At 33.2% G+C, this 23,407-nt stretch overlaps 1 protein-coding gene across 2 annotated transcripts in view; it reads left to right on the top strand.

The window, feature by feature from the left end:
• Positions 1 to 20,855, top strand: part of CARPA (Carbonic anhydrase-related protein A) — a 92,595-nt gene extending 71,740 nt beyond the window's left edge. For both annotated transcript variants that reach the window (XM_081981952.1, XM_081981953.1), the window contains 4 exons: positions 10,954 to 11,108; positions 13,149 to 13,280; positions 18,773 to 18,815; positions 19,137 to 20,855. In XM_081981952.1, coding sequence (XP_081838078.1) covers positions 10,954 to 11,108; positions 13,149 to 13,280; positions 18,773 to 18,815; positions 19,137 to 19,198 — 392 coding nt within the window. In that variant the 3' untranslated portion in view covers positions 19,199 to 20,855. The remainder of the gene's footprint in view (positions 1 to 10,953; positions 11,109 to 13,148; positions 13,281 to 18,772; positions 18,816 to 19,136) is intronic.
• The last annotated feature ends 2,552 nt before the right edge of the window (positions 20,856 to 23,407 follow it).

Below are 23,407 nucleotides of genomic sequence, written 5' to 3'. Positions count from 1 at the left end.
TTTTTTATTTGAAAAGACCACTTTGTTAGGTAATTTTTATTTTTCTATTTTAGGTAGATTATTATTTATTAATAATTATTATTATTGTCTACTTACGCTGTGGTTTAATGTATAGTCTAGAAGACAATGAAGAAGTGTCATATCACATGTGTATTCAAAAAACAACATAATTTAAAAAATGTTCAACGTAAATTTGAATTTCTCTTATTATTCAGTACTTTTCAATTTGATTGATTTTATGTATCAATCAATAAAAAAAATTCACACATAAATCCCAAAATGTTGCATTCCGTATTACACTTATTATTTTCTGCGATTTCTACACAACGCTGATGAGTTTCAATAAAAACGAAACAATTGATATAAACACAACGGAAAATTGCATTATTCTCAGAGTATATTTTAATAATTGTACACAAAATTTCTTGGAAATTCTGTCATTAGAAAGTAATTTTTCAACTACTATAATGACCGAAACAATCAGTAATTTCACTTAGAGTATTTAATTTAATTTAATATCAATGTAATAATCTTTGTCTAATGTACTATTCCTTAAAATTAGGTAGAATTTTTAACACGTACTATTTTAGATTAAATTTAATTATTTGCAAGCATACGTACAAAATGCGCTCGGCTTTTTTTCTTATTTCTATTCCGTACCGAACCGTCGCGTCGCGCCGGTGATTTGATGCAGTTGTATAATCATAAATGCCGTGCGCCGAACGCGTCTCTGCAGAAATATGGCAACACTGCGGAAAACAAATTTCGTTCGTTCAGACAATCGCAGCCGATTACGCATGAGTCATCAAAATATTTTAAAACAATTTATTAGTCTGACTGGTCTGGCGCCTTCACCAAAATTATATGGCTTCCATTTGCTCTGACCGTCTGTATATATTAGTTTGTCTGTGCTACTACCAAATCGAATAATGCTTTGACATTGATATTCCCTGAAGTGTTGGGTTCAATTTGTAGTGTCATGCCATGTCCTTTGTATGCATAGGTATACTAAATTGAGGAAGGTCAATAGTCTCTCGATGATAGATGTGTTCGATTAATTAATGCGATCACGTTACGTCTATTCGGAATAATCCAATTAAAAGAATTAATAATCCGAGTGAAAATTTAATCTAAGAATGTGGGTTGTGTGCCGGAAAGTTTATAAAAAAAAAACCGCTCATAAAGTTGTAGGTTCAATATGCGGAACAATAGAGTATGATAAAAGCCTCTTCTTAGCAGCTGCTGAGAAAATTGAAACCAGGAACTTGACAATACTGCGCCGTCTAATCTCTAAGGATTAGCACCTGCTCGGTGTGTTTGGCTGATTAAACATAACGGTGCATTGCGGTGCACATGTGAGTTGTCGTAGTTGGTCTCCCGAGTACACTAACTGATATAATCCATTAAACAAACAGCGAGACAATAAAATTCATCCTTGTAACGGGGGTAAAGCGACCCCGTTTTGCTCGATTTTGAAGCTAAAAACTTCCGAAAGAGTCAACTCTTCAAGATGAAAGGAGCGGACGTAAGATCTTTTGAAAATCCCCACTGAGTTCTTTGTATGTGACTAATGTGGCCTACAAAATAAGGTTTAATTACTTGTGGGATTTCCAAGTGACTCGACCAGAAAATAATACCCAGCTTAAAAATCGGAGCTTTGCATAAAAGAAAAATGTCCCGGAACGAAAAAAGAGAGAAAAAATTACCTGGCGTGATGTTTACCGAACAATTTTCGTCGATTTTGCTCCGAAAGCCGAAGGTGTCATAAGCCGATTGTTTTCAGCAAAGCCGCTTTGCCTCTCGTTCTTCTTCCACGTGCGGGAAGGCCTTTTTTCCTCTTTATCTGCTTACGTGGCAAAGTTTTTGCAATAAACCCGGGTAATCGGATTATCGAGGGTCTTCCAGGTAATTTGGTTAGTATTTCGTTGTCTTTAGGGCTCCAATTTGCTGAGGATAACGGACAAAAATCAAAACAGTGCAGGCGTGTAGATATCCAAATCCATATTTATAAACGCAAAGCTTGATGTTACGAAATGTTTTCCTGCCAAACGTGGAGTACAATTCCAGTTTAATGGAAACTCCATTAAACAAACAGAACTCGATGATATGCCTACACGAACCGCCACTCTAACAGCGTTCTAGCCTCAATTGTTGCTGTTAACGGTTTGTTTGATCATATCTCATTTTCAAATCAACGCTTCGAGCGGATATTTTACATTAGACTACGATGTCAACCAGATTTTTTCTTTCCATTCACTGCATTTTTTAAAATTTTATTAGTAGTAACTGTCTTAATTTAGTCGAATATACCTTTGAATTGTCAAAATTATATTGTGTACTCGGTGTGGCAGATAAAATATTGGAAAACCTGTTTTAGGATTCCATAACTTGTTAACCTCTAGACTAACGAGGCCACAACAATATCTGATAACAATGATATAGAATTTCTGATAACTTGCCAAGAAATTTCTAAACATTATTTGGTTTATATCTGTAATTGGAGCACTATTTTGCAATGGGGTGCAAAATAATAGCAGGTAGAAAAGCCATGTAAGTCATCTGATTTGACGCCGTTTGACTATTTTTTATGGTCACACTGAATAAAAGTGAATTTTTAAGTCCCCTTAAGGCTTCACAAGTATTCGAAAATGTTTTATTAGACATTTTACTTCAATTTAGACTATTGGAGGTGCCAAACATTTTTTGTACAGAGTGATTATTTATACTCGTTTACTTAATAGTCAATTCCGTTAATTTTGATGTGACAGCATAGTTGAAATTATCAAAGTTGTAAGAAAATCGAAAATAAAGAACATATAAAATATTAGTGATGATAGCTAGCTCCAAACATCTCAAAATTCATTTAAAATCAGAAAAACAGATTTTCTGATTGAGCAAATAAAACAAAAATAGGGTGTTTCATTTAAAATTGACGAGAAAAAAGAAAAAAAGAAGAATAATTCACAGGAGATAATAAAAGAAAATCGAATAAATTTTGAAGCTTAACTGGAGAGAAGAATATAAATAGAATTGGAAGAGAGAAGGATCATTAATAACATGATCATTAAACAAGAAAAAGGAAGAAGGAGGATTTACAGGAAAAAAACACAATTGTGGGTATTTCTTTTGCAAGAAAATTGTATTCTAGTTGCTTGAGCGAAGTAAATAACAAAGAGGGAAGATTAGAAGAATGAAAGACGAAGAGTTGAACAGAAAAACAAAGAAGAATTCAAAAGAAAGAAGAAAACAAGAATAATTGACAAAAGAAACAAAAAAGGGAAAAATAAAAGGCGCCAAAATTAGTAGATTTTAGGAGAGAAGATAGTTTAGAGTGTTCAATACTTAAAATTGTATCTTCTGAGGTAGAAAGTATTAATCTCGTCTTGTGAAACAACAAAAAGTTACAAAAATAACAAAAAGCCAAAAACCAAACTGAATAGAGTTTAATGAACGTTTACTTTTCATGTGTGGAAATATCATATGTGCGTAAAACATTGAACGAATAAATTATGAAGTTTTGGCCACGTACGTAATCTTCTTCTTTCAAGCCTCTATACGTAAATTATTACACACAGTGTTACTATGTTGATTACCCTTAATATTATTTTTTATATGGTTTATGGAATTATAGAACAACTTTACTATATGGGGATGTTTCTAAATATGTGTTTTCCTCTGTATAGATTGTTCAATAACGTGTTTTATGGGAAACTGTATTATTCTACCTCAAATGTATAATCGACGTAAAAGCAGCGACTAAAGAGGATTGATGCTCCTGTGCCTCCACGCTGTTAATATGAGATATTATCAAACAACCGGTTAATAGACTGAAACAATCGAATCTAAAGTGGGGGTTCATGTAAGCGTGGCATTTCTGTTAGTTTAACAGATTCCGCAATAAATCCCCACTGTCAGCCTCGATTACTTATAAGCTTTGAGGTGGAGATGAAAATGGGTTTTCCGTCCGGTGCAGAAAAGCATATTATTACGCCAATCAACGAGGAAAAACTATTCAGCTGACAAATGCAGCCAGACTGTTAAATATCATTAATATAAAGTAGCACGTAATAATCAAACCCCATTTGAAGTCAATCAGGACGTTCTTGTCCCCATAATCCGAAATCACCTTCAAATGGTAGCCGCTTTCACGAAAATTAGTCTGGTTAGCTTCCAATTTTCCTAAACGTATAATTCCATTGATTTACCGAGTTGGCCAACTTCGGCATTTGCATTTGTATAGATAGCGGCGGGTTAACAATGCCGCAAGTTAAATGAATTGTCATCGTGTTATATATTATTAATTACGGCCGGTTATCGGATCGTTCGAAAAGGGAGAACGCTAGGGAAATGACTATGGAGGTCGGTTTTACTTGGTAGGTGATTGCCAACAATAGGGGGATATAATCCGGCGTTAAATCGAGAATTTGGTTTATACAATTTTAGCAGGAATGATAAACAGTAACCCGATTTGGGTCTACTAATTTACGTATCGTTTGACGCTCAACATAAATTTCTCTATAAAGTTAGTTGATTTCAGTCACTTGAAATTTGTGAATATTTTTGGTAGACGATTGAATGTGACCATATCGAAACTATTGGGCAATTAATGCTAATGTATTCTATGTTATTAATGAGAGACCACTGCTCAATAAGACAAATCGAACAATAATACATTACCCATTATGATAAATTAATGAAGTTTAAGAGAAAACTAATTTATATAATGGGTCAAACGTATTACCGAAAAAATGATATATGAAATAAGTGTAGTTAACTACTTTTGTTGATAATGTTTGAAATGGAAAGAAACCCTTAAATGTAATCAAGAATTGTACATACATCTTGGTTGTTCACTGTCTTGGTGATTTAATAGATTAGGGCTAAGTAACATTTACTGAAGACCTGTAGATTAGAAGGTCTTTGATACCATAGAACCTAGAGCCTAATATACAGGGTGGTCCAGTTGTAAATGCCAATAATTTACCATTCGATAGCCCATCGAAAAATAAGTTGACATGCATTATGTCATTTTCCTGAAAAATGCTTCCTAAGGAAAATACTGGCGTTTAAAATTCAGTTAAAAAAGTCAGTTGTTTGTCATAACTGTCAGTTGGAGCAATTTTGATCAAATTTGGAACAAGTACTTATGAAATTAATGACGTTTATCAAAACTGTCCAGTGGCATAGATACAGAAAGATTGTTTTCATTTTCGGCTTTATTTCCTACATCACTAGATATTTTTAAAAAATTACACTTTTTTACTTTTCTTGTTCAGTTTGAAAAAATAAGTAGGTTATTATATTATAAAATTCTGGTTTGAAACTTCGTTTACGATATAATTGAGTTATTACGTTCAAAGAACCAAAACCAACCCAACCCAACTTAAAAATTGTCTTGGGAACAGTGAAAATTGACTTGAGAGGCTTAAAAATTGTCTTTGTAACCAGTTTTCATAGTTTTCAGACAAATTGAAAGATTTTAGTCTTGAAAACTGACTTGAAAACTGTGAAAATCGACTTGAGAGGCTTAAAAACTGTCTTTGTAGCCAGTGGTCATAGTTTTTAGGTAAGTTGAAGTATTCAAAATTGACTTGTAGACATGAAAAATTAGTTTCTCTAGAATTTTTGACTACAAACTCACACATTTAAACTTTGAAAATTGACTTATTAGACACAAAAAACTTGTGACTCTGAACCAACGAAAAGTGACATCAAAAAATTTGGATTTGAAGTAAGTTTTCAAAATTTGAAAACACAATAGTTTTAAATACAGAATATTGACATTAGATTCATAAAAATTAACTTGAAGACTAACTTTTCAAGCTTTTTCACTTTGCTTTTCATTTTCTTAGAACTCTGGACTATTTTTAGGGTTTTTAAACTGCTTTCAGCTTGGAAAATCAAGAATATCTTATCTAAGACCAGTTTTTGACATAGCAGACTTAAAAAACAATTTTAAAATTATCCATTGCTGGATGCAAACTGGTGCAAAACAGGGATAAACATCGACGGAAAAATGCTCAACAACCTTCGATTCGCCGACGATACTGTTCTCATTGCTGATGACCTACATGAAGCCGAAGTAATCTTAATGAACTGGCACAAGTAACCAAAGAAGTGGGATTACAGATAAACCAAAGTAAAACAAATATAATGACTTAGTCATCGGTGGAACAATAAAATTAGCAAACAATATCATAGCTGAAGTTACACATAATCGATATTTTGGTCACGAAGTGAAAATCACTAGAGACAACCAGAGATACAAAGAAGAATCTGTTTAGGATGGGCTGCATATGGCAAAACAAAGAAAGTATTTAATAGTGAAATTCTTATGAGTCTTAAGAGAATGTGCGTGTTTCCAGTTGTAACTCACCAAAAACAACAGAAATAAGCTAAGGGTATCACAAAGGAAAATGAAAATTTCAAAAGAAGAACAGGGATAGAGGGCATCATGAAGAAAATAGCAAAGCTAAAATGGAGATTTGCAGGCCATGTAGCAAGACTAAACGATGATAGATGGACCAAAAGACTATTACAATGGAGACCCCGTGAAGATGGAAGAATGGGTAGACGTTATACGCAGAATGGAACACAATTGGATGCAACTTGCGCAAAATAGAAATTCTTGGAGACGCGACGTAGAGAAGAGGCTTATGTCCAGCAGTGGTCGCGAGAAGCTGGATGATTCCATTGTACTACAATCTTCTTTAGGGTATTTTTTAGTTTTTTAGAATTTTGGAGGAAGTATGTTACGATTTGAAGAAGTTGTCATATGTCACAGCAATATATTTAAATTTTGAAAAAACTGATTTTTTTTACCTTGTAAAACGACAAATTTGTTTTAGAATCCTCCAGGTAGAAAGTATGACGTCTCGTTGAAGCTAGTATTTTGAAATGAGATTTCGAAACATGATTCTTCATCACTTTGGGCGAAAAACTTCATTTCGGATGCAATAGTGGGAAATAATCGTAATAATAATTTTCAATTTGTTTGAAAGGAACCAAATCGAGCTCATCATTCCTAAAAAAAAACCGTGGAATGCGCCCGAGCGCCGGAAACATGGCGAGAAAATAAATCACGATCTTATAAACATATTTTTAAAATATATTCACTGGCTCGGCAGTATATGGGAAACTCCGAGTTTTGCATTAGTCAGATTGCTCGCGATCCATCTGCCAGATAATGGCCATCATTTTTAAGAAGGTCGGATCTCGAACGAACGCCATCATTTGTAAGGGATGACGTGATGCTATTTATTCCTTTGACAAAGCGTTAGTGCTCCGATGGAAGTGTACCACCGCAACCGCTAATGTAGAGCTTTTGTCAAATATTTAGAGCTGGGTCACAAAAAGATCGTTTTCTTTTTTTAGTTCGCAACCCGTTTTTAAAAGCTTTCAAGCACTCAGTCTCTCGAGCTAGCCACTAACGATTTTTATCTAGTTATAATAATAATGAGTTTACTCTGGTCGGAAATAAGCTCCCTTCTCACTCCGTAAATAACCGCAACAACTCGCTCGAAAAATAAATCTTGACTCGATTTGATTTAAAGAGGGAAACAGAGCCGGTCGTATGAAAACAAGCACGTTTCATTAGGGTAAAAGTGCCGCCATACTCGCACGCGATGCTTCAACTAAATGCCGTGTAATAAATAATATACTCGGGATTTCTTGCGAGTGCTATAACAAATGTGGGCGTATGTAAACTTGGCGTGACCGATGTGATCTTGCCACGCTTATAATTTCCTATTAATTAGCGATGCAGTGATAGTTTGTTTTGCACTCCAAGTCTCCTAAAAGATTCAGTTTATTTTAATTTACACTACAAATAATTTTAAACTGGAAGAAATGGTTGAGGACTAGTTATCTCAATTGTGCTTTTAAAGAAGATAAGATGATCAAACACATCTTAATGACCCCCTTGACTATATCAGCATTACCATTTTGTAATGATTCCTGGCTGTTCTTTCAAAGTGTGTTTTCGGCAGTTTAAGCTTTTCTCCATGACCATTTAACTAATTTGGTAACACTTCTTGATCTGCAACCACATTCAAGTGACTGTAATCTCCAGTAAAATCATTCTTGGATAACCGCTTTTCAGAATACTCAAACTTGAGATATTGGAATGAAATATGTGCTTGTAAACTTTCTTGTATCAAAAAGAGCCAAACAAAACATTCTAATGTATTCAAAGTAACTTTACTTACTAAACACTAGTTACAAATTGCATTCATTAAAATTTTTGAAAATCTCCATTATTTAGTTAGTAGTAGAGTCTTTCCCGAAAATGTCACCCGTCAGCAGGATAGACGGTATATCCCGTATATGATAAATTAACTTGGGAATCACCCCTTGAGTCTCGTTAATTGTTTCTGGATGTCGCTTGTTGTGATATCCAGGCTAACTAATGGCTTTTTAATATGGAGCGACGACGTTGCATGCCCGATCGTCGAGGACTGTTTAACATTTTTCCACGCAAAAGGAAAGGTGTACGACATTTCTAGGCAAACTATACAAACAGTTCTCTCTAATAAAACAAAGCGATTACGGACAGGAATTTTTAATCACCAATATTTTCCTATCAACCACAATAGATTGTTTTGCGATTAGTTTATAATTAAAAGCGATATTAACGCCGCAAAATAAACATAAATATAATTTCATTACTGCCGGTGTATAAATCAAAATACGAGTAGCGTTTCCGCAAAACGAATACCAACCTAGGGGACGTTAACCATATAACGACGGTTAAATAAACGGTCGGAATTCGGGAGTGTTAAATAATTTTCCCGACTGTTAATGGGATAAAAGCTCCCTACAGGGATTTCAGTTAAACAAGTGTGTTTTCGAAAAAAACAATGTCAACTCAAGGAAAATGTTTACTTCCAGTAGCTGAAAGCTGCTTTATGGTAATATATGATAAAAAGGAGTATTTTAACGTATGAGAATACTTTATTAGTGTTGGTAACTAGCATGCAACAAGGACACGAAACGTTTGTAAATACAATAATTTAAATAAAGTTTTTGTAAATTTGTTTTTTTCAAAAAGGTCAATGTGGTCAACCTATCAACCAAGTGAAGTAAGAGTAACAAAATGATGAAAACATGAAACATTTTATAAAAAATAAACTTAAAAGACAGAGACAATAAATAAATAGTTTTAAAAAGAAAAAGAAACTCATATGAAACCTTAAGTTGAAGTGAATAACCAGTATTACATTTTGACATAATATGTAAGAATGTATGACGTAGAAAAGCATTAGAAACTGATGCACTTGACAAAGAAACACGTCAGAATGACCAAAATTTACCACAATTTTGTATTCTTTGTTTGTTTGACCGATCAGTTTTTTTATGTTAGGACATAGATGTAAAGTTTTAATTGGTTTTTCATAGTTTTAACAATTTCTTCACATATCTTAAATTACTTATTAAGAAACCCTAATTCAGTTTATCCAAAAGTTAGTTTAGCATTGTCTTAATTTAGCATCTTAAAGGTTCTTCTTCTACTTTCACCACTTACAAGTCAAAACATTTGGATGCACAATGCAGACAATAAAGGAACTGACCAAGGTGACTATTTCTGAAACGATGAAAGGGGAGTTATCAAGAGAAAGGTCTGTAGAATGTGAATCGAACCCGCCAATATCAGCTTCTTCTATTACAGTCATGTATCAACATTTCTCTCGAAAATTCCGTTTCAGCAAGTTCAAATGTCAAGAATTCTGATCGAGCTTCTCATAGCAACCATCTGAGTTCTTAAATATATTCCAGTAAACAATCAGTGTTAAAGTAACTGTAAAACATATTTGTTTCCCTCCGTTTAATTTATAAAGACCCTTAACTCATAATATTCTTTCCATACTGAAACAAAATAAGTTTCCATACATTTCTATGCATAAGGTCGTTCGTGCGGTATAATAACCAAAAGCAGGCTAATAATGTACGTGCAAGTGTCACTCCATTTCAAAGGCACTGTGCGTGATCCTTCGACATGAAGGACTATTTCTTGCGGAAGAACGGCCCCCGCATTTATTTTATGATATGGACTTATTTTACTCAATAAATTCTTTGAATTCAATTATAAAACTTTATAAAAATACGTGCACTCACAAACATCGTAACGACAAATTGGCTTGACAATATGTTCCTTAATAGCTCAGTGGTAAAGACATTTAGCATATAAATAGGGCATTTTGTTATGCCAACTTTTCATTTGCTTGGAATACGATTTAAGATAACGTCCCATGCCGTTGTTAATGCAACTTATTCACTGTGAAATTTATTCATAATGTAAACATTTTTTCTTTTACGGTCGGCATTTCCAGAAACAGGAAAATGGAATTCGGAGATACGCTTGTTTGCGTGTTTTTTATTGGAAATATGTGTGTTGCTATTTTTTAATATGTTTACTACACATTTAGCCGGAAATAAGCTTTCAGCAAATTAACTGGAAGCAAATTACGAAATAAAATTTTGCTTCAAGCTTTTGATCCAGAAAAGTACGTTAAACTAACTGATGGGTAGTCTTAATTTTAAAATGATAAAAACTTAGATGAAACTATATACAAGAAAGTTAAAAAGCCGAAGGAAACTATAGTTAGAAAAAGCGAGATTAAAAAAGTTTTCACGGAAATGTTATTCCATGTAAACTTTGCGGAGTATCAAAGCACAAACATTATGCAAATGAGAGCTTTTAAAGGGATTTTATTAAATTTTCTCCCGATTCTTCGCGAGTTTGGCAGTGCCATCAGAGGACTAATTCGGGGCTTTTTAATAAAAGAGCTCCATTATTTGCCAGTAAGCGTAGTGTCAGTTTGGAGAGTGACCTAATTAAAGAAGTGAAACACGGGGTACTCAGACCCATTATAATTAAGCCAGACCCAAAGCGGATTTTATTGAGTTTGGGGTCTAGACTGAGTAAAAAAAAACTGTATTTGTGTTTTTTTTTAGGTGATTCGACACCGGTTAAGGACATTTCGTTACGAGCACTTCTGCCCGACACAGAGCACTTCATGACGTACGAGGGATCGACGACGCACCCGGGCTGCTGGGAAACCACGGTGTGGATCATTCTTAATAAGCCCATTTATATTACCAAACGCGAGGTACGAGTCAGCTATTTCTGTAATCTATGATACCAATTAGCTAAAAAGCGCCCTTTTTGCTACTCGTTTAACGATGGATTTAGCGGAGCTTATTGCAATTAACGTTGGGATGCGGTTGACTTAATTCTCTTTTGCTTATACCAAGATGCGCTCGTTAAGGTGTGCTAAATTTTTGTGGGATAGACACAATCACAGCCCGACTTAGTTACAACAAAGCTCTTTACTATAATCCACTAACATTTTGCAAAATGAAATATAAGAAAGGTGGTTGCCTTAAGAAGGGAGCCTTAAGAACTCTCAAGTTTATATTAGGTGGTTTCAAAAGTACTTTTCTCGTTTTTTCCTTTGTAGTTTTAGATTTTAGATTTAACTGTTTTTTTTTGGTTCCATTCCAAACCTGTGCTACAAATTAGAAAAATGGTTTTTTTCTCTTTATTGCACCTTTTTGCCTAGATGGAATACTACGAAAAATTTTACTACTAGATCTTCTATGTTCTACGATGCCCTAAACTTTCTAAATTTGTTAAAAACTACCAGGGACCTTTAGAAATGCCAAAGTCTCTAAATACTACTGGAAATCTCCCAAAAAATTACCAGAAGCTTCTCCAAAAGCCCTAAGCCATCCAAATTTGTTTAAAATTACCAGAGACCTTTAGAATAATTTTAGAAATGATAAAGGCTTCTAGATACTGTTGAAGACTTCCAGAAATATGCCAGAAGCCTTTCCAAATTCCCTAAATCTTCCAAATTGGTTTAAAATTACCAAGGAACTTTAGAATCATTTTAGAAATGATAAAGGCTTCTAGATACTGCTGAAGACTTCCCAAAAAAGACAGAAGCCACTCCAAATGCCATAAACTTGTTTAAAATTACAAAGGCCCTTTAGAATCATTTTAGAAATGCCAAAGACTCTAAATACTACTGGAAATCTTCCAAAAAATTACCAGAAGCTTCTCCAAAAACCATAAGCCATCCAAATTTGTTTAAAATTACCAAATACCTTTGGATGATTTTAGAAATGTCTTCTAGATACTGCTGAAGACTTCCCAAAAATTGCAGAAGCCTCTCCAGATGGCCTAAACTTTCTAAATTTGTTAAAAACTATCAGGGACCTTTAGGTTCAAATTAGAAATGCCAAAGTCTCTAAATACTACTGAAAATCTCCCAAAAAATTACCAGAAGCTTCTCCAAAAACCATAAGCCATCCAAATTTGTTTAAAATTACCAAATACCTTTGGATGATTTTAGAAATGTCTTCTAGATACTGCTGAAGACTTCCCAAAAATTGCAGAAGCCTCTCCAGATGGCCTAAACTTTCTAAATTTGTCAAAAACTATCAAGGACCTTTAGAATCAAATTAGAAATGCCAAAGTCTCTAGATACTACTGGAAATCTCCCAAAAAATTACCGGAAGCTTCTCCAAAAGCCCTAAGCTTTCCAAATTTGTTTAAAATTACCAGAGACCTTTAGAATCATTTTATAAATGATAAAGGCTTAGATACTGCTGAAGGCTTCCCAAAAAATGACAGAAGCCTCTCCAAATTCCCTAAACCTTCCAAATTGGTTTAAAATTACCAAGGAACTTTAGAATCATTTTAGAAATGTCAAAGGCCTCTAAATACTACTGAAGATATCCCAAAAAATTGCCCAAAATCTCTTGAAACGCCCTAAACCGTCTATATTTGTTTAAAATTACAAGGGCCCTTTAGAATTATTGTAGAAATTCCAAAGGCTTTTAAATACTACTATAAATCTCCCAAAAACTGCCAGAAGCTTACAATTTCCATGGACTTGTAGGATGAATGAGAAAGACAAAAGTCTTTGAAAACTAAGTTTAACAAAACATCACAGACTTCAGCTATGTATAATCTTAAGCACAAATTAATAAAAATTTTGTTTGAATTTTCGGATAAGTTAGCTCCAACGAAATATAATTACATTTCAATTTAAGGTTACATAATATGTGATAATTCAATCAATTTAAATCAATTAATTTAAAAAAAATTTCTATGAAACAAAACTCAAAATTGGTGTTTTCAGCTTTACCAGTTGCGCAAGTTAATGCAGGGTTCAGAGGAGGCTCCAAAAGCACCGTTGGGAAATAACGCACGTCCTATTCAGCCTTTACACCAAAGGACCATAAGAACAAATATTAACTTTAAAAAAGCAGAGGTAAGCACAGAATTGTTTTATTAATATTATAATTATAATATAAGATTAGAGCAAAACTAGTTTTACATAGTTGATACGGTAAAGCGTACCTGAGACCAAAATTAACATTTTCATTTACGTTCAAGATGTTTTAGTCAGAAGTCTACCTGAAAAACTCATCAAACCAAATTAAGTCGTCCTTATCCAGGGCCCTGATTGAAATTTTCAAAGTTCATTTCGGAGGATATTTCCGCGTAAAATCTCGGATTAAATGCGAGACGAACCGAAACTAACGACCGCGTAAAATCGCGAAGCCCAACTTTTGCAAATTCGCCGACTCCACGAGCCCTTTTCTCTAATGTGGCCATTTTCGCGTAATTATGCTACATTACCGCAACTTTGCGGCTTAATAAAATATGTTTGCCGGTTAGTTTTGTCAGAATAACCATAAAAGTAATATATTAAATTGTTTTGCTTGCTTTCTTCTCCCACTGAAATTTGACACCCTTTTAATATTTAATTAACTAACTTGAATGAAAAAAGTTTCAGTTAATTTCAACAAAGTGAGGTGAAATGAATTCAATTATTTCAAAGGAAAATTAGGAGATAAGCCTCAATTTTAACCAAAGAGAGTAATTTCCCTGTTTTGCTGTAAGAGCAATATTAAATGACCCTCTCGAAATATTTAGCGCCCCAACTTAAAACATTATCATCCACCGCTGCCGGTAATTTTCGTGAGAATTCACCCCAGAATCTAGACACCTTAATTAAGGTCTTTGCGCTCTGCTAGGTAATTCATGTCTATTTCGCTAATTTGCCCCCCTTTCCGCGTACAAAATAGTCAATTCTCTAGAACAGTTACGGTTATTGAGAGAAAAAAAACAGCCCTTTGTGACAGTTAAAAGTCGTCGTAAAATATCGCGTTCAGTCTTGCAGGACGACTTAATCCACGATATATCCAGGAAGACTGGCTGATTTATCAGTCAAATTAGGAAAGACTGCTGGCAAGAACTTTCTGAAATAAGCCACTCTGGATTATCCTTGTCGACATCTTTTAACATCTCTTGCAAAATTTTTCAGGTTTAAATTGAACAGAAGGTCGCGCTAACCAACCTGTGAAATTGGATTTAGAGATATTTTTGATAGAATTTTAGGAAATTATTAAGTAATGAATGTAGCATAATGGTAGACCACATAAGCAGCATTTACGTAAATCACAGCACTGTTCGTAGATTGTGATAAGCTGAAAGTTACTTTTTCTTGAACTATCACGTACTACTCTCACTGTGTTGAGATTTACGTAAATGCAGTACATGTAGACTTAGCATAAATGAACAGTAATTGAAACTTGAAAGTTACCCTAAAATGCAATGTTTGACAATTGTCTGTGCGGATGACAATACTTTTTTACGGATAAGTAAAGCTGCAATTGGTCTATTTCATATCTCACAGTTAGAATTAGACTCTGATTCCATATCCGTTCAACTAGTGCTTATCCGTCCTCTAACCTGTTAAGGAATTAATCAATATTTCTTTATAGAAGTGGAAGAACACATTGTTTATCTTAAACTGTGATTTTCACTTTTTAAGTTGTTTTATTAATTCTCAATAAATATTAGCAAACTTGTACAAAACAATAGAATTAACAGATATAATGTATCTACTAACTTATTCAGATTGCAGTCTGAAAAAAAAAGATTTTAAGACTATTCCTAGTAGTAAATAACAAGTTTTTATATAAAGTTTAAAAAATGTAAAGCCTGTAACAATTACAGTCCAAAAATCCTGTTTTTTGACTATTTTCAATGTCAAAAATTAACGTGTCTCCCAGTTGGCCAGATTTGAATTGTTTTGAGCCATTTTAAAGTAAAAAATCTAACGTACCCAGGTAGACAGTGGTAAAAGTAGATATAAAGGGTGAATTTATTATAGTGCAAGCTGAAATTTGTTGTTTCACTTTTTTGCAATTTCATTTCAGGACACCCTGTATTAAAAATCTTTCATAATCAGTGGATGAGATTATTGAATGGCCTCCCCGATCTCTGAATCTGACGCCATTAGACTATTTCCTTTGGGTTCTTTTATAAAATGTGACGTAGGAAACTAGAGCAGAGAAGTCTTGAAAATTGATTTAGAAATGCTGAAAATTGACTTGTAAACATGAAAAACTATTAAAAAAAAATTTGACTACAACTTCACACAGGTCACCAAAAAGTGACTACAAATCAGTGAAAAGTAACATCAGATCAATATGAAGACAAATTTCGATATTTTAGTCTTGAAAATAGTCCTAAATATGGGATATTGACATGTATCTACTAACTACTAATAACAAAATTGTAACAAAATAAAGTCCAAAAATACACGTTTATTGATTTTTCTCCTGATTGAATAAATCGTCATTAACTTAATAGAAGATTAGTATTCCAGAGTTTCCTGGGAATTTTAATACTGAATTCCATTCGAGAAATACCACACTACGATAATAACAATAACATTACCAAGTAATAGTCGAAAAGTCGGAAAAACATGACCGTATGCACCAGTAATTTCGAAGAAACGGCAAGAACTAACCGCAATTTGGTGAGCTGTGTAAAATATTAGTTTTGTTTCGTTTTATTAAATTTCCAGATGTGCCTTTAGTATTTTACCTTGTATTGATTAACGGATCAGAGAAAAACAACAGATATTTAACCATTTTTAAAATTTTAGGAATTTATTATTTAGGTTAAGTAGATTTTGTTATCGGAAAACCGTGTTTTCTTGCAACTGTATTCTTATTCTAATATGATACGGGAAATAAATTCGAAACGTTATTTCCCAAGAAATAATATCAATCAATTCGCATCCATTTAAGTTGTCGTGAAACTTCGAGGAAACTGTTATTAATTGAAAAACTTTCCACTGCGACGACTTATTCATCGGAAGTTTTAATACATTCACTGTTCTTTAAAAATGATCGGAAATAAAACCTTTTTGTCAATAGAAATCTATTACCGTGAATTTTAAAAATACAATAGACTTGTTCAACTTTCTCGCTTATAAATGCTCAATACTTTAGCAAATTAATATGCAATTCTAGAACCTGAAAGCTGAATAAATAGTATTGGCCAGTAAATGCATACGATTGGTTAATGTCCGCATTACAATGCGTCCTATTTAGACATGTTTACATGTCAATATAATGTAATAAGTTAAATTCGACCGACAAAGCCGGAAATGGAGACTACGTACGCTTCCAGCAGTTCGGCAGAAATTGCCAGGCCTGCAGGACAAACATGTCACAAAACCTGTCCGCTCGTTTTCATCCAGGAAATTGAAAACCAGACAATGCAAATTTTACATTCATCCGTGGCCGTTAAATCCGAATTAATTCTATTTTGAAGGTTTTTGTTCTTTTTAATTAAAACTCGATTTTCACGTATCATAATAGACTGTTTTTCGTTTTTGTTTATTTACAGGTTGGTATTTGATTTATTTTATATTTATTAAAGACAACATTTTCTGTCATAAAAGTGTAGCAACTCATCCTGTATGTACAGTTTGCTATTTTAAATTTTATTAACTGCATTAATTTTGATCAACCAGCAGTCCAGCAGAGTTAAGTTAGCGAATTGCAGCACTTAACTGTCAGAATGTAATAACATATGACAATTTCTTGTCAAATTCTTGACACCCAGACATGTTGTAAATGAATACAATAATGGTTCACATGGTTTGTGATTGGTCAAAAAAAGCAGCTTACAGCTGGCTGCTTGTTATGAACCAATCACAAACTACAACCAATGTATTGATTTACGCAAATACTCCAATGTTGACTTACTTTATGAATATAATTTTTAAGAATTTGTTTAAAAAGAAAATAATTAAGAAATTTACAACATAAAAAACAAAAAACAGATGCTTGAAATCCGATTTTTCCCGTTAAATCCACTGAACATAATCCGCCAAAAACAAAACCTACTTCCTGTCAGTCGATCTCACCAGCAAACTTCTCAGACAAACTCCTTTTCAGAAATCATTTAAAATCCCATTGTCTCTGTAGAAAAGTTTTATTTAAAATTCATAATTCTTTCGCTCCCATCTAAATTTGCCGTGGAAATTCAAAACAGCTTTGAACGAGAGCCTGCCGAAAATTAATAAGCTTTACGTTTAACGAAGTTTTACTTTAAGTTGTATACCAGACAAGAAAAAATTGAGGAGAGTTGTTAAAAACTGGTTAAGGAGATGACACCATTGTTTTAATTGGTTTGAAACTTCTACTAAATATTTCTCCAAAAAGAACTCTCCATAACTAGGCTATTATATCGCTTATTGATTTAAAATACCCTTCTACTTGAAAATACCCTTTTTTGGTGGTACTCAAAAAAAAGAGTGGAAGTAATATTTTATCGAAGAAAGGCCGGCCGATTTATCAGCTAAATTAGAAAAGACGCGCGGCAAGTGCTTTCTAAAATAAGCCAGACTGGATTATGTTACGCCGACATCCTTTAAGATTCCTCTTTTTGACTTTTTCGGTGATAAATTGCTAATCTAATATGCCCTTTTTCTCGACGTTATGAAGTAAAATTTCCTTCGTCCGTAAACTCTCGTTTACCTTTGAAGTGTCATCTTCAGTTTCCCCTTCCGAATCAACCCAGGACTTGTTTGAGCGGAAAATTATTTTCCTATATTGTGTTTTTACGAAAAAAAGTTAGTTTTCAACCGGAGAGCAAAAAATTAAATGGACAAATTAGCGGATGTGAACGTGAAAGTTTATTCTCCAATTAACCAGGGTATATAATTACATCCATTTTGTTTACACGTACGTATGTGTTAATGGCAAACCTGGCAAACGTGACCCGAATAACTCGTCGAAGAATGGAGCAGGATAATTTGGAACTAATTTAGCAAACGCCGGATTTAAGAGCTAACTACTCTACTTTCTGGACAACTTTATTTTGCTTATTTTACCCACAGTTTACTATTTGCATAGATTTTATACAGTTTACGAAAAGCACGAAACCACCAAAGATAACTTTTCATTCTGCGAGAGAAGATATGACGAACAGTTCACCAGATCACAAGAAATGAACCAGGAGTTTCTTTCCCCATCTTTGCCAAGTAATAATGGTGCTCTTACCATTGATGTACTTTACAGGGTGTCCGGATTTAGTGTGTTTTGACAGGAAAATCCCATTTTCCGGCTAGATAGGAAAAAACTAGTATACATATCTAGAGCTCGATTTTTGGAAAAAAATTAATGGCAAAAACCGTATTTCGATATCTTGTCAGTTTACGGCGCTAGAGGGCGTTTTTCGAATTTCGCAAGACAAAAAACTTAATCTAAAACTAAAACTCAATCAAGAAAAATCTACCTATTAGGGTAAAACAAAATAGATTCAAAATCGACAAATTAACCACCCTTTGGTTTCTACAAACCAAATACACTGACACTATACTGTTTAACAATATTTTAGTAACAAATACTTTTATTTGCTCCAATCAAATTCTAAAATCTGTTTGTGTTTCAGATAAACAACTGTCCGACAATGCACAAAGAAATGTATTATAAAGGTAAGTTACAAGAACAAAGAAGTTCAGTTCATTAAAAAAGGAACAGTTTTAGTTCCTTACTTTTATCCGTCCGCTCGCAACTTTCCAATTTAAACTTTCGCTTAATACACTCTAAACTAAACATCACCTGAGCCAATAAAGGGCTAGTAGATTTTTTGCCCTGTAAATCGTTTAATTGTTTTCCTGAGGTTTGCAATTAACCAACTTTCCAAATAATGTGTCAGGAGTAACATTAATGAAGTCCCAAACCAAATGAAAAAAGTTGGAAAATCGCAAATATAGTGAAAAAGCTGGCCGGTAAATGAGCTTTTCTTGTTTCAGCTAACAGATGGTCACCGAGTGTCAAGGACTTTCCGTTCCATAGTATGCACTCCATGCATTAGGATGAGTATCGATGATTAAGATTGAAAAATTGTCTCCTTCCCGGGTAAATATTGGCTTTTCGGTGCGGATTACTGTTCCCCGTTTGAAATATGTAATATCAATTTTAAAAGACGAAAATATCTTGACTGAAAATAAAACACAAGAATATGAACTACGGAACGTAGCGGTCGTGATATTAAAATATTATGTTCGAGAAAAAGGTATGGAACGATGAAAATTCAGCTTTTCTTGATGCGAGAAGTCGTGTTCGTTTTAATATAAAATACAAATTTTCCATGCTACTTCTTTCCTATCTTTACAGTTCGTTCATTCCAAGATAGAATTCATCTTCTCGTTTTATTGGAACAGATTCGGATTTTCCGGGTGATTTTACCATGATTTCCACGCAAATAATTTTAATAATTTTTTCATACCGATACATTTACCGAAACCTGAAAAGCCAACATTTTCTCAAATGTAGTATTGTTCTAGTTTATATCTTGTACATTACCCACTTGTGTCAGCTTGTCTCAAACATGTACTACTTTATTTTTGCATTCCAAACTAATTTATTTAGAAATGCTTACAATAATATCTATGTGCTTTATGTACAGTAAAAAACTAAACTCATGTAACCTGTAGATAATAAGTTATGTTTAGTATAATATTACAGTTGATTATTGCAGTACAGAAAACTTCTGAACTTACTAACAACGTTGCAGATAATAAACCTTATAGTTGTGGTGTAAATATATTTTAATACTGTTAGGCACTATGTAAAAAATTCAGCAATAAATTTGAAGGGTTTAAAAATGTTTTATATAAAAAGATAGTAAATACTGTATATAAAAGTCAATCGTTATTTATTAAGTAGCTAAGAAGGGTACGGTCCATGGTCACTTATTACATTTTGAGATTGATGTGCTGTTCCTATTTAAGTAATTTTTAATTCAGTTATTGTAATAAGTACTTTTATTCAGCCACAAATTATGTTTAATATAACATTGCTGTAACATTTAATTACTGTTTATACAGCTACTACACCCTAAATTATTTTAAAATGATTTACAGCGTTATTAGCCGCATTAATTTTCATTTATACAAAACCTCAGTAAATATCCGAAATAAACTAAATTACTGATAAACAGGAAAATGTCATATAGGCACGAAAACTATTAAATGTCACCCGACTGATTATTTATCCGTAGTTATTTAGCTGCATTGTTGTTTTCCTGGATATTTTAAATTAATATGTTACCAAATCTGATTGATTTTTATAATAGTCTATCATCTTAGTTTATAACTCGATTTTATACTATAACTCCTTCAGAACTGTGTATGTCTTCATCGGGTAGCTGAACCAGTTTGTGTGGAGTAAAAATATGATTTTACTAGTTTTTGCTAAAAAAGTGTATTAACCCTTTAGTCAAAATTTAATATTTAGTGTAAGTTTAAACGTAGGTTTCAGCCAGTTGTGTACTGTGATTGTTATTTATGTATTTTCCTAAATTGTCCGTATATGATGTATAAAAACTACACCGATGAATACACCAACTAACAACAAATTATTATAATACGAAGGTCTTTAGAGGTCAATTGTTTGCTTTATAGTGAAATATATGTAAAATTGCCAAAGTGTAAAATATATGATTATATAAATAAACGATTTTATTTGTTTTTCACTTTATTTTAAAATCCTGGAAACCTACCATCTAAATGTGATTATGTTTATGGTATAAACATGTTATTGCACATCAAAAGCACAACAAAAATATGCTGAGATTTCAATATTTATCTCAGAAACAGAAGACACTAAAATACAGGGTGGTCTATTTGAAATAATGAAGAATTATGACTTACGTAAGTAAGAACAATTATTTCCTTAAATATCTCAGACTGTACACCTTTGTTCAGCACAAAATAGGTCATTGGATAGGACTTGAAAAGTAGAATGAAACGACATTAAAATATACAGGGTGTCCCATTTAAAATAATGGAGAATTGTGCCTTTGAAGGTAATGACAGCACCTACAGTGCAATTTCCTCTGAAAAGTACGAGCAATTCTTTTCTTAAATATCTCAGACACTGTACACTTTTGTTCACCACAAAGTAAGTCATTGATTGGTCTTGAAAAGTAGAACAAAACGGCACTAATATATACAGAGTGTCCCATTTAAAATAATGAAAAATTGTGGCTTTGAACATACAGTGCAATTTCATCTGGAACGTAATGGCAACTTTTTTAAAGTCTAAAAGAGATCAGCTCCAAAGCAAGGTTGCTCCAAGCAAAATCAATCAACGAGCATTCTTGGGTATATTTGATACATAAAATTCATAAAAGCAAAGGAATTGAGAACACCTACACAATGACATAATGACAGTCATCTTAGCTAGTGTAAGTCTAAACCAACATTACAATCAGGCAATTTATGTAAAGTGCACTGAATATAATGCAAAAATGGGTTCCTAGACCAAAAGTGCCTGAAAATAAAACCCATTTGTAAATATCAGATGAGGTTTTCAAGTAGAGAAAGCTACCAGAATTCCCAACCATTATTTTGAATGCCAGTACCCAAAAATTAAACACACATTTTTACTATGGATAAATAATACCTTTGTGATGAATTGAAAGGTGTGATATTATCAAATTTCCAGTTAGTTTCTCAATTTTTCTGCTTCCGCAGATTAACTAGAGAAAATTATCTATGGAACCCATTGAAAAATGTATAATTTACGTATATCTTCTATGACAATCGAACTTTTCCTCACTGATTACAGAAACCAAATTTTCTACTTTACATAATCAGTCATGTAAATATTTAGGTCAATGTTAATGGCAGTTCTTCTCATTTAAGTATCAGAAAACCCAAAAAACTTTTTAGATATAGAGTTGTTACACTTATTAGTATTCTTAGTTCGTTTATATTAACTCTTCATCCTGTTTGTGAATTGCTGGCACGTCTGTATGGTTTTACACTTCATTTACTTTATAGCTTATTGTCGGGTTTCGTGTATACGCTAACTTTTTTTATTACATGTTACCGATACAAAATAGATTCTTAGAATACCACCGGAAAAAAGTTCCGCTCTATATTTTATCGGAATTTTGCTTTCGCGTTTACGCCAAGCTATTTTGAATAATCAGAGACGGTTTTAATTGAATTCTTGAATCTATAAATAATTTATGAAATCAAAAACGGAAACGAGCCCTTAAATAAATAAAGAATCCCAACGACGGTCGTGGCAGAATAAAGAGAATTACTTTTAATTCCGGAAGAACTCGTCCCCAGAATTATCTTAGAGTTTCCCACTTTGTCACAGTCTAGCCTCGTTCGGAAAACTAGTTTTGGTTTAATTAACTGGTCAAATCTTCCACTTTTTAAGATTACTTTGAGTTTCTTTTGATTTTAACTTGAAATTACTTTGAGGTATTTGATATAACAAAAGTAGACAAATACAGGTGATAGAGTTTTATATCAAAATACAAAAATTGTTTTTCAAAAAACTTTCAAATGAAGAATACTGGTCTTGAAAGCGCTTCAAGCGTAAAATATATTGCCCAGGTTCATGCTATCAAAGAAGAACATAAAAATCAGGTTCATTTTTCATAGTACGGTCCGTAATTTTTCCACTTTCAAGAAATAAAACCAAGTCTTATGAGTTTTACGGTTCAATAATACTGGAGTTTATTGCCTTTTTTCATCTAGGAAGTGTAGCTAATATAACTCATCTTTAAAAGATAAGCCACGTGTGTTAGTTACAGCTGGCAATATAAAGCATTTCTTTAGTGGCAAATGTTAATTTCTTGCAGCTATCTCAAGAAAATTAATTCAGCACAAGTTGATTATACAGCGCCGTGATTCCGGTCGGGAAAATTCCAATTCCTATTACAGACCCTCAAAAAGCAATTTTTGAAACGGTTCTATGAATTATGTATCCCAGCAAAAAATCGGAAATGTTTATTATCGAATGAAAAATTATCAAACTATATTCAGAAATTCATCCAACATATTTCCTGACCTTCGAGGAATCAGTTTTCCTTAAGAAGTTTCCCGGTCGAACAAGGCAATAAACCACAATGTCGCTGAAGTGTAAAACCGCAGAGACGTGCAATTACTTCTCAAGTGGGGAAAGAGAGTTAAACATCGATGAGCCAGGAATAAAGTCATGATTTATACGGTTCCCTTAATCCCGGTGTAGTCTTTATTATTTGAGAGAAGTTTTCAAA

Source organism: Ips typographus, linkage group LG6 (genome assembly GCF_016097725.1).
Source record: "Ips typographus isolate SLU linkage group LG6, UJ_Ityp_2.0, whole genome shotgun sequence".
Lineage (NCBI taxonomy): Eukaryota > Metazoa > Arthropoda > Insecta > Coleoptera > Curculionidae > Ips > Ips typographus.
This window is presented reverse-complemented; position numbering and strand designations above follow the sequence as displayed.